The sequence below is a fragment of the Eleutherodactylus coqui genome, chromosome 3 (assembly GCF_035609145.1).
Source record: "Eleutherodactylus coqui strain aEleCoq1 chromosome 3, aEleCoq1.hap1, whole genome shotgun sequence".
Lineage (NCBI taxonomy): Eukaryota > Metazoa > Chordata > Amphibia > Anura > Eleutherodactylidae > Eleutherodactylus > Eleutherodactylus coqui.
In genome coordinates this window covers 269,329,961-269,342,083 of record NC_089839.1, presented here as the reverse complement: position 1 = coordinate 269,342,083, position 12,123 = coordinate 269,329,961, and the positions used below count along the sequence as shown (strand labels likewise).

Genomic DNA, 12,123 nt, shown 5'->3' with positions numbered 1-12,123 from the left:
TGTCCGATACCATTGCAAAGCAATGGTTTTATAAAATCGCCGGACGCATGCGCAAATCGCGCGAAAAAATGCCCGTTTTAATAAGCCCTAAATCAGCATGTTCCAATTACTTTTCCTTAATATGTATGGGGGAATTAAAGGCAACCTGTCACACACTATTGGACCATAAAGTCATGGTGCTTATAGTTTAGGTGGCGTGGAGTCCAGGGAGACGCTTTTCATACCCATCCAGTCTCCTGTTGCCACAGAGTCCCTTGGTGAAGCCAGAACATCCACAGCAAGCAGTGACCTCCCATAGAGCTGAACAGGAATGTGTGCGCAGCCTTCTTCGTTTATGATGCTTATCATTATGGCGGCTTCACACGGCTGTATGCACATTTACGCATGCCTCAGCGCAATGTATTTACACCATGAACTAATCTTTTTTGAGCACATGTCTGCGTACCTCACTGTACTTTTTCCACGAACAAGGTATGTTTTATCGTGTGTGGGACAGAACCACGCCTGATTTAAATGGCTAATTCATCTAAAGAGGTCCAGATGTGGTGTTTTTCCAGTGGAATTATGCATTGTTTCATGCATTCCCTTGCATATTGCACGCCCATTTGTGTACCCCCATTGACTTCTATAGGGACGCTTGGTGCGCAAATGCGTATAAAAATAGAGCATGCTGCATTTTTTTCCTTTTGCATGCAAAATACATGAGAGTGTAAACTAACCTATTGACATCAATGGGTTCTCCTCTCTGCATATTCGCGCACCAAAAGGCCCCATAAAAGTCTATGGGGGGGGGGGGGTGCTCAAATACACAATACGCAGCACAATTCCATGAAAAAAGAACACATCTGGATCTCATCAGGCTAGATAGCCTTTTAAATCAGGGTAGGGGGTGTTGTGCACAGAACACGCTCTGCGGGTGCAAAAAAGTACAGTACATCGTGCAAACACATGTGCAAATCACCCTTGTTCATTGCACAAATACATTGCGCTGAAGTGTGTGCATTTTCACATACGTTCGTGTGAAGCCGTCCAAAGTATGGATGTAACAAGAAAAATTGATTCAGTATGAGCCAAATGCGAACATACAAGTGTCATGCTTATTTTTACACGCCATCTAGATTTTTACACGCAATATTTTTTAATGATCAAGCTCAGGGTCCCATACGAATAGGAATTTAAAGGTCAATATAACGGTTAATAGATGCCCTTTTTACATGTTGCTAGTGATAGGATGACTAAATGAAGAATTTAGACTGCTTTACTTAGGGCTTAGTCACACGGACGCATCGGCGCCCGTGTTACTGCATTAAAAGATGGCAGCACTGCAGATGCGGGCGAATCTCCGCACCGCCAGAAGAAAGAACATGTGATCGTCTCCATTGTGTTCTTTCTTCGGCGCTGCGGGGAGTCGTCCATCCTGAAGTGCGGCCGTCATCTTGTGTAGTAAGGGCTCAGTCACACGGGTGCATCGGCGCCCGTGTGACTAAGCCCTCAGTTTGATCAGAATTTGTTTTTTATTCCAGGGTTCTGCTTACATAAGAGATGGTGACTGCTGATGTTACAATGCTGGCACATTCTTAAAGGGATTTTCTGAGATTATTAAAAAGTTCACCGGGGTCAAAAAGGAGATAAAACATAGAAACGGTATTCACCTCCCAAAGGTCCCCCTGATCCAGCACCACCACTTCATCCAGACTGGCCTGGTGCCGGACGTTCTTGCGGCAGTCATATGTTATTGTACACATGACTATCGCAGTCAATCACTTGCCTCAGTGTCACATATGTGTTGAGTGATACACGACTTCTGAGGACCGTGAGTGACTTGTAACAGTCTGCAATGATGAAAGCCATGTGATTGCTGCAGAAACATCCGGCACTGGAACAGCGGTGCTGGAGCGGGCAGATATTTGTGAGGAGGATAGTTTGTATTTAATTTTACCCACTTTTCACCCTTCTGTGAATGTTTTAAATAAACTCGGAAAACCCCTTTAAACTCTGTGGTCAACTAAGCTGATAAGCTTCATCTTCTAGGCCGCAGCACCACGTATAAGATGGTTGGATGTGCGAAACATTGTTAAATGTAATCATTTCACTAGTGGAAATCAGTCATATAGCTACAGTAATAGTACTGAAGGATATGTTCTTACCAAAAGGTTTTCCACACACTGATCAATTGGAATTTTTTTTAGCTGTAAAACCAAAAGAAATACATTAGAAGGGTTTCTGGATAATAAAAGAAGAGTCCACATTTAAAGTCTACGTTCACTACATTCAGTGCCGGATTTAACCAGGTGGAGTCTCCTAGGCAGTTGGAATCTGCCCCCCCCCCCCCCCCATACCTGCATATTATCCCCTAAAAGGTTTTTAATTTTCCCAAGCAACAATTTTAATTAACCAATTTTCTTACACAAAGCAAACATTAACAATTAATCGTATTAAACAATTTAGCATATTATGTTATTCTACTGTTATAGTGTATATTTTGTTATATGGTTATATGTGTGAGAGAACATTGTACTGAGCAGTGTGCGCTACACTTCGGCCGCTACATGGAGATGACCATTACTGCTGTACATTACACGTACGGAGGTCGCACTGAAATGGTTTACAAACTGACATAAGATGAGCTTTTAGGAGACAAACTGTAATGTGAACCTGATGTCCGTGGTTTACGTACTTTATAGATAAAATACCATATTAATGGAATGTACCCAATAACAACTTAGAGCTTTTAATGTACATTTTTTTGTTTAGTTTCTTTCAGTTGATTCATTTTTTCTATCTTTTGGAAATAAATTTTCTTCCAAGATCAAATCAGTATTATTTTGATCCATTATTGCGGGGCCTTTAAAAAGCACGGGGCGCACAGGACGGGGCCTACTCTGCCAGCTGGTAATCTGGCACTGACTGCATTCACTTTACTAACACAGTTGCAATGTGCAGATGCGTCCACCCTTACCTTAGCTCAAATTTGGGAAAGGACTCCATTGTATCATATACTTACTGATAATTAAAAAAAACACCCAAAATCTAATGTTAAAGTGGCAAGAGGCAAACCATGGTGGTGCTAGTGCTGCTTACTAGAAGATGCCATATCTATGCCCCCTGTAGGAATTAGTGATGCATGGTATCTACTGTAGGAATAGCAGAGCAAGGGGACCCCTCCTGCTACTAAACCAGACGAGTTTCACTGGAGAACCTCTTACTTGTTAGAAATTACCTTATACAAGAATGTTGAGAAGAAGAGCGGAGAATTGTAACTTGTATGGAATAAGCAATTCACTAGTAGCGGGTTCACTAATCAGCAAGACCCGCAGGACTTGATGGAACTCTTCAGAATACTGTACATTAGTTTATAATAGGTTATTTAGCTCATATGTCGGATCACTACTTGGATTCTACACATTTTTCTATCACACTAGATTCCTACAAAATGTAGCGAGGAAAACGATGTGTAACCAAACAGAAAGATTACAATAACATAAAGAATAATGAACTTACTACTCTGCATACTATATTCCTGACAGCTTTCACTACTCCAAGGCTATTCTATGGAAAGAGACAGAAGAGAAAATGTACTTATCATCAAATGTAAAATGAACATGCTAAAGGCCCTTCATATTCACATGGGCCAATGATTGGGAACGAATATTCATCTGAACATTCATTTACCCGATTATTAGCCCATGTAAACAGGGCAGTTTGTATGTGAGCTAATTGGATCCTTAGGGCGGCTTCACGCAGGCGTATGCGCAATTGCGCCCGTCACAGTACAACGTACTTGTGCTATGAAGTAGGTTTTTCTGCACAAATGTTGGCACTTACTGTGCTTCTAGCGCCTGCAGGGCATGTTCATTTGCGCGCAGCAGAAAGATACGCCCGAATTTAAATGGCTATTTAGTCCAATGATCCAGATGTGTTCTTTTTCTAGCGGAATTGTGCAGCGTACGGCACATATCCTTGCATATTTTGCACACATTTGCGCAACACAAATAGAATTCTATGGGAACACGGAGCGCAAAAGTAGAGCATGCTGTATTTTTTTCTGTGAACCGAAATTCGCAAAAATAATATGTTTATGTGAACAAATCCATCAAATGGCTATTTAGCCTAATGAGTTTCAGATAGAATTGTGCTGTTTTTCACACATCTGCTTGCATATTATATGCGTATTTGTACCCCACCTCCACCATAGACTACTATGGGGACCTTTGGTGCACAAATGCACACAAAAGTAAAGCATGCTGCTTTTTTTTCTGTGCGCGCAAAAGAATGAATTCTAAGTGAACCCTTTGGAATCAGTGGGTTCTATTCTCGGTGTTGCGCACACAAATTTTGAGCGTGCAAATACAGCCGTGAGAAGGAGCCGTAAGTGACAAACTTTTGCTTACTTAAAACTACAATTGCTGTCATTCATTCATTCATTTCTAGAACCTCTTTTATTATTTGATGTAATCTGGTTACCTCGGACTGGAAGACTTTGCACAAAAAACCTCTGTGTGGACTAGAGATGAGCGAGCATGCTCGGATATAGCAGTTACTCAAGCGAGCATCGCTCTTCACGAGTAACTGCTTACTGGTCCGAGCAGCCTCGGGGGAGGGGGGGATAGCGGGTGGGGGAGTGAGAGATATCTCTCTTTCTCTTCCCCCGCCGCCCCCCACGAGCCTGCTCGGACCAGTAAGCAGTTACTCGAGAAGAGCGATGCTCGCTCGAGTAACTGCTTTATCCGAGCGTGCTCGCTCATCTCTAGTGTGGACAGCTAATTTCAATATTCTGGTTCCGTCATTCCCTCAACAGAAGATTATAAAACGTGTTTGATATTTGTGAAAAAAAAAAAAAAGCCTGAAAAATTGCATGCATTTTATTTGGCTGCATTGTCTATCTGCATTGCTTGGAGTCGTGTTTTTTGGTTACATATGCATTTTTTCTGGCATTTTTATTCTTTAGAGAATCTAATTGTAAAACACTTGAAAAAACTCCACATCCAAAGCATGCTGCGATTTTGAAATAAAAAAGCCATGGACACAAGAAAAAAGTCAAAGTAGAGAAAAAAGCCAGTTAAAAAACCGCAATGTTTTCTAAGGCTTTTGATATGTTCCTGTGGAGCCACAGCCAACATCTGGATGCAGCATTTTTTTAACCCCAAGCTGTAAAAAATGCCATCATTACATCAGCCAGAGTCTGGAATCCAAATTAGGGGATCCTCGCTTTCATCTTGTGGGCGCATTCAGATGAGCGTGAGTACTACATGTGCGGATGATCGGGCGGCGGGTTTCTTTTCAAGCTCTGGCAACTATGCTCCGTGCTGCCAAGTTGTGCCCACACTCATGGGAATAAGCCCTAATAATGCTCTGATGGTGATCCCACGCACAGCGCAATGCGCACTGAAACTCTACAACAATATACTGTAAGTGAATTAGGTTTTAACAAGCCCCGTTCACTAGCAGTGGAATCTAGTCATGCTGCAGATTTGCTCTAGCTGTCATGGAAAAGCTGTGGATCTTGAGGGCTCAGTCACACGGGCGCATTGGCACCCGTACACCGGCCGTCTCTCTCCAGCACTGATGAAAGAACACATGACCGGCAATGGAGACGGTCACATGTTCTTCCTCCCGGCCCTGCAGAGATACGTCCGTCTTCAGGTACGGCGGTCTGCTGGCTGCAGTAACACGGGCGCCGATGCACCTGTGTGACTGAGCCCTCACTGCACATTTAATTCATTTTTATGCAATAAGTGAAATCCACAGTGAAATTCAGCACCGAAATCCACAATGAGGTCATGTACAGCGTTTTGGCTGTATAAACTGTTAAAATGCTTGTTGGTAGTTAGCAATACTGTTAACCCAGATGCATACATGAGCATTTACATATATTAATAAATCACATGAAATAAATTAGTAAATGGCACTCACTAAGCTCGACACCACTTTGGCAGTTATCCCAACGCCTGATTCTAGATCATCAATCTTAAAAAAGAAGGGAGAAAGACTTTAGTTACATATGAACAAAATAATATATGTGATATTTCAAGTTGAGCTTCACAAATATGCTAAATTATATTCAGTTCATCAGCAAGTTGTTGTGGTGCCCAAGGAATAATGTATTACCTCCCACCCAGCTAGTCATATAATGCTACGGTATTAACTACAGTATACTGTGTTACTGTTTTGTTGAACTGACACCTTAACTATTTTGTGATCCTGTACAACTTCTTTAAACTAATAGAATATTAACATTACTAATATACAATGCTAACCTTACCAATTCTACTTGTGTGCCAGATAGGGGATAGCTAGGAGATGGAGGGTACTGGTGCATCTTGTCTCCACCGGTAGCTAGGCATTGACCAGGCTTAGCTGGAGGGTACGCCCTGGTCACGCCCCTAGCTGCCGATTGGCTGCTGGTGGTATAGTGCTATTCTGTCCCCATCTCCAAAACAGCAGCAACAGTGGTGGCTGACAACCCGGCACACAGCTCAGAAGACAGAGGCACAGACCCTGCAACTGACCCCACTTTCACTCTCCCTGTTGCCCCTGCAGCCACTACAGCCAGCTCCACTGTGACTGTCGTCCCCAATACTGCGAATCGCTCATAACTTTCCTCCACTACGGTTATCCCTGTGGCCACTGCAGGGGGGCAGTCGCTGTCACTCTCCTCCCCGCTATCACAGCTGGCTGACCAGCAGTGGTAGCGGTTGCGGCTTCTGGGCCGGCCCCGCTTCTTGTGTCCTTCAACTCAGGGCTGCCAAACCATGTCTCCACCGATTATTCTGGTGCATTTAAATCCCTCAAACAATATTCAGGGAAGATAGCAGGGAGGTGTGCGGGTGCGATGGCAGCCAGGGGCCTTCTGAACGGCCCCAGGGCTGTCATAGCAGATTGCCTATCAAGCCATCCCCGTGGGGCTGCTTGATAGACTGCTTGCCTGATCGCAGTATGATGTAATGCTATGGCATTACTCATACTACAGGAGCGATTAAAGCATCGCTAGTTGTGTTCCCCTAAGAGGACTAAAAGAAATGGTAAAAACAAGGTCAATAAAGTTTTACTAATTGAAAATAAATAAATAAATAAAAGTTTAAATCACCCCACTTTTGCCATATTTATAAAAAATGAATCTAACTCATAAAACAAAAATACATATTTGGTATTTCTGAGTCCTTAAAGTCCGCTTTATCAAAGTAGTGCATTATTTACCCCGCACGGTAAACGTCATCTGAAAAAAAATTACGCCAGCAATGCACTTTTTTGATCACCCTGTCCCCCAGAAAAAATGCAATAAAAAACGATCCAAAAATCATATGTATTCCAATATGGCGCCAACACAAACTACAGAATGTCTCGCAAAAAATGAGCCCGATGGAAAAATGTTGATGGAAAAATAAAAAAAATTATTGCGCACAGAAGATGGCGGTGGAAAATAATTGTAGAAAATTTAATGTCTTTGGTCTTTGAAGAAAAATAAAAGTAGTACAGCAAAAAACAAAACAAACCACAATACAAGTTTGGTATCGCAGTAATTGTACTGATCCATAGAATCAGGTTATCATGTCATTTTTGTTGAAATTTGTGCACCGTAGAAACAAGACGCACTGAAAGATGGCGGAATGTTTTTTTATTTTTATTTCACTCCACTTAGAATTTTGTAAAATGTTTTTCAGTACATTATATGGTACATTACATAGTACCCTTGAAAAATACAACTCTTCCCGCAAAAAAAGCCCTCATACAGCTACATCAATGGATAAATAAAGGAGTTACAATTTTTTTTAAAGGGGGGGAGGAAAAAACGAAAATGGGTAAAAACAGGGCAGCGTCATTTATTATGGGGCGCTGCTGCAAAATTTCTATTCTATTTGCAGCAAGAAAATTATTTTAAAAACAAAACATAAATTGGTTTCCATAAAGATATAATAAACACATTTTAATTCTATGAAGAACTATTTATCCTAGATGAAGAAAACTTACAATCTTCGTTAGACATCCTGTGGGTTTCTGTAAAATGATGAGAAAGTGAACATTTTTAGGACTTGACTTATACTGTTTGATTATTTCATATAATGATCTGTTTAATATTTAGAGGTTATATATATGTAGAAATGCAACCTGCTTACAGGGAAGTACAGGACTACCATTTCTCCATACACCTACCATATACTGTTAGTGCATTATCTGTGGCTTTGAGCAGGGCTACAGTAAAGCCTACTGCATTATTTCATCTGGGTTTATAATTGTGATTTTGTGTAACTTTGTATTTAGCTACTATTGTTTTTAGCATTCTGGAAAACAGGAATACATCAATCTAAATACAAGTGACACTTACCAGAATTGTTTGTAACTTTTCAGAAACTGCCCCGATCAGTTGTGTATTTGCTTCAGCCCCTGGCTATAAGAATAGGAACTTAGTTAGACTGTTGTTTTATTTATTCTTGTACTCTTTAAGAATAGTTTGTCTGCGTACATTTTAATTGTACATTCTCTACATAACTATATTACAGAATAGCATTTAACTTGTCCTTTAGACTTCTGTATTTACGATGAAACAATTTATTTAAAAAAGTAAAATGTATTCTAAATAAGTAACACAATAAATTACTTTCATTGTAAGCTTTAACCCCTTAAAGGGGTTGTCCCGCGCCGAAACGGGTTTTTTTTTTTTTCAACCCCCCCCCCGTTCGGCGCGAGACAACCCCGATGCAGGGAGGTAAAGAAAGCTCACCGGAGCGCTTACCTGAATCCCCGCGCTCCGGTGACTTCTCTACTCACCGCTGAAGATGGCCTCTTCCTCCGTGGACCGCAGCTCTTCTGTGCGGTCCATTGCCGATTCCAGCCTCCTGATTGGCTGGAATCGGCACGTGACGGGGCGGAGCTACACGGAGCTACACGGAGCCCCATAGAAGACTGCAGAAGACCCGGACTGCGCAAGCGCGGCTAATTTGGCCATCGGAGGGCGAAAATTAGTCGGCACCATGGAGACGAGGACGCTAGCAACGGAACAGGTAAGTATAAAACTTTTTATAACTTCTGCATGGCTCATAATTAATGCACAATGTACATTACAAAGTGCATTATTATGGCCATGCAGAAGTGTACAGACCCACTTGCTGCCTCGGGACAACCCCTTTAAGGACCAAGCGCGGTAAACATACAGCGCTTGGTCCTGGGCTTTAATTCCGGCCAATAGTAAAAAAACAGCGCGGGATTTGAGCTCATGCTTCTGCATTCAAGCAGAAGCAGGTCAGGTTGTCAGCTGTTAGTCACAGCTGAGAACCCGAAGGAGAAGGGAGAAACCGTTTTTAACTACTTCTGCCTTCTCCTTTCCCCAGTATATAAGGCTCAATTAGCCCTGCGTTCTTAAAAGGGAAAGTGGAAGTGTTTCTTCCACTATGCCAGCCGGTGGGTATTAAAGATATTAAAGCTATTTATAAAAACTAGCTGAAGGGGGAAAAAATAGGGCAGTAAAACCACCACATGGGTAAACTAAACTCCCTACAAAGTGTCTGGTCCTTAAGGGGTTAAGAAGATACAGAACAAGATATGTTCATAAGCCTATTTGTGAATGTAGCTGTAAGTCTACACTTACATTAAGTCTGGAGGCTGTATATTTAATGTCAAGAATAGGATCAGATTTCATAAGACAGAGCCATATCTGGAACTTATAAGGGCTTCCTAGCAGTACTCAGATTGGAATCCCCTCTACACTAAGAGCCAAGCCAAATGCACTCCGCTTAATTACATAAAGTGTGATAGTAGGGAGTGGCTGAAAATGAATCTTTCAATTGTTAAAACGATCTATGCTAGTTTCCTTATGGTGTTACATGCTAAACTATTATTTTTGTATGGCCTAATTTACATCATCATATGCAGCAAAATGTAAAATGGTAAACATAATGAATTACCTTCATTGCATCATAGTCGCAGACAACGTTAATGACTTTGTTCAATAGGTCTGTTTTGCCCTGTTAAACAAAACAAAAATATTAAATATTAGCATATAAATAGAAGATGGATACCTACTGGAAGGTCTATTTGCATAACTTTCCCCCATGCAGCATTATATGGCTTATATAAGACTCTCTATGCAACTTGAAACTCTCCACAAGTAGAAACTTCATTCCCCTAGACCCAAAGATTATTATAAAGTTTTTCAAGCTTTTATAAAGACAATAATGTGAAATCAGTACAAATGTATAGATTTTTATGCAGTACCCCGGTGAAATGATGATGCAGTTAAAGACCTAAGTGTTCATTCTATTTAAGGAAAAGGCCATGTCATGTGAGAGTCAGGGTGAAGTCTCAGCTAATGCTCAGCTCACACTGCAGTCTAGACTTTCCTTCGGGGCGTACATCACTGATAGGATCATAGGATCCCATTTTAAAAACTTCTATGCCATGCAGTATATCTAGGTTGTATATATGTTGTAGCAGGTTATATAGAGTTTTCCCTCTGTACCTGATATTTATTGCAGCTGTAAGAATACTGGAAATCCCAAATACTCCATTCGAATACGGAACTTGTGAACATTTCGGATTCTATCATTACTTATTTATTACCTGCTACAGCTATATTGTTTCTCCATGTTCTTTTCTTGTTAAAACACCAATCAAAACAAATCTAACCTGAAGGTGAAGGCCTTACAAGCATATTAGTATTTAGTTATAAGACTACTAGAGGTGGAAGAGTGGGAATAATATATTATGTGTGAGCATAGAATGAATATCTGCCCAAATTGTATAAAAAAGCAGCATATCAGCCAAGATAACCTGGCGGTATCACATACGCTTTATGTGCTATGGATCATGGAAAGGCTTTTTATTCCAGTTCATTATGTAGAATTATTTGATTTAAAAGGAGACAATACCTTGAAAGCTGCAGTCATACATTCACAGGATGGATCAGTAGGTTCCTCACTGCAGTGTCCTGAAAAAAAAGATGAACAATATTACATGGGTAAATGAGGTAAGAAAGCACATAAGTGTACACCGGCTTGTTACATTCATTACTTTCACTTTTTTGCATGTGTGCCATTATATAAAGCCATTAAACACAGTTATGATTTGTAGCCTCAATACAAATACTTACAAATACATTTCTACCTAGATGCTGCTGATTGGCTAATAATATGTGTGTCAATTTCTCATTGGTGGTTTAGATGCTTGGCGTTTACAATCTATTAGTGTGTACTAACCCTCTGTAATGTTAAAGAGTAGAAAGTCTGAACAAGCAATGCTGCAATGTAGAGCAGATGTAATGGACAACCTCTGATGAGGTAGTAAGAGGCATTGTTCATAGCTCTGTCCTAATGGATATGTGAAGAGGTCAGCCCAACAGCTACCAATGAAGTGAATGAATAGCAAAGAGGCAACCAACATATAACTTTCCAGACTACATAACTTAAAGCATTAACCTAATGCATGATATATCATATAACAGTTATCAGCAGACTAATCAGGTGACTTACCATTACTGAAAAGGCTGAGGCCAACCAGCATAAAGATAGCGATGCTCTTCATTGTGCAGATTGGGGAGTTCACCTCAGGTTATTGATGACAACAGAGTACGGCTCCTAATTTATATAGTTAAAGTTGGCTGACCTCACTAAAGAAGAAAGGTGGAGATAATGATACTGGGATGTGCCAAAACCACAACGTTCTTTAACCCCTTAACGACCAGCCCATAGTGTTTTTACGTCCTCCCGAAGTGGGCTCTATTCTCTGAGGACGTAAAAACATGCTTCCTGCAGAGAATAGTGCCCCTCGGGCTGTGGACGTGACAGCTCCATGCTGTCGGTGTCCGCAGGTAGCTGACAGCATGGAGCTGTCATCCCGGGCTGTTCGGAGCCCCCCCCCCCCGGCATTGCGATCGGCGCTATGCAATGGATAGCGTCGATCGCAAAAAAAGTAAATAAAAGTACATAAAAGTTAAAGATTCAGCTACTCTGATGGATCGGATCCATCGGAGCAGCTGAAATTACTCACCGAGGTCTGGCACGCTGCTCCCCGCTCTCCTGCCGCTCCGGGGCCCGAAGCCGGTCTTCTGCGCATGCGCGCCAGGCGGCATTACGTCAGCCGCATGCGCAGAAGGCCCGGCGGCGCGGGAGATTTAAAATCTCCTGGCTCCCG

At 41.5% G+C, this 12,123-nt stretch overlaps 2 protein-coding genes across 2 annotated transcripts in view; both read right to left on the bottom strand.

The window, feature by feature from the left end:
• Positions 1–11,599, bottom strand: part of LOC136619681 (uncharacterized) — a 31,813-nt gene extending 20,214 nt beyond the window's left edge. The window contains exons 1-8 of the mRNA XM_066594444.1: positions 11,463–11,599; positions 10,863–10,921; positions 9,900–9,959; positions 8,324–8,386; positions 7,969–7,995; positions 5,914–5,967; positions 3,502–3,549; positions 2,148–2,189 (exon numbers count right to left, since the gene is read on the bottom strand). Of these exons, the coding sequence (XP_066450541.1) occupies positions 2,148–2,189; positions 3,502–3,549; positions 5,914–5,967; positions 7,969–7,995; positions 8,324–8,386; positions 9,900–9,959; positions 10,863–10,921; positions 11,463–11,514 (405 nt within the window). The 5' untranslated portion in view covers positions 11,515–11,599. The remainder of the gene's footprint in view (positions 1–2,147; positions 2,190–3,501; positions 3,550–5,913; positions 5,968–7,968; positions 7,996–8,323; positions 8,387–9,899; positions 9,960–10,862; positions 10,922–11,462) is intronic.
• AXDND1 (axonemal dynein light chain domain containing 1) overlaps positions 1–12,123 on the bottom strand; it is a 563,032-nt gene that overhangs the window by 399,693 nt on the left and 151,216 nt on the right. The window lies entirely within an intron of this gene.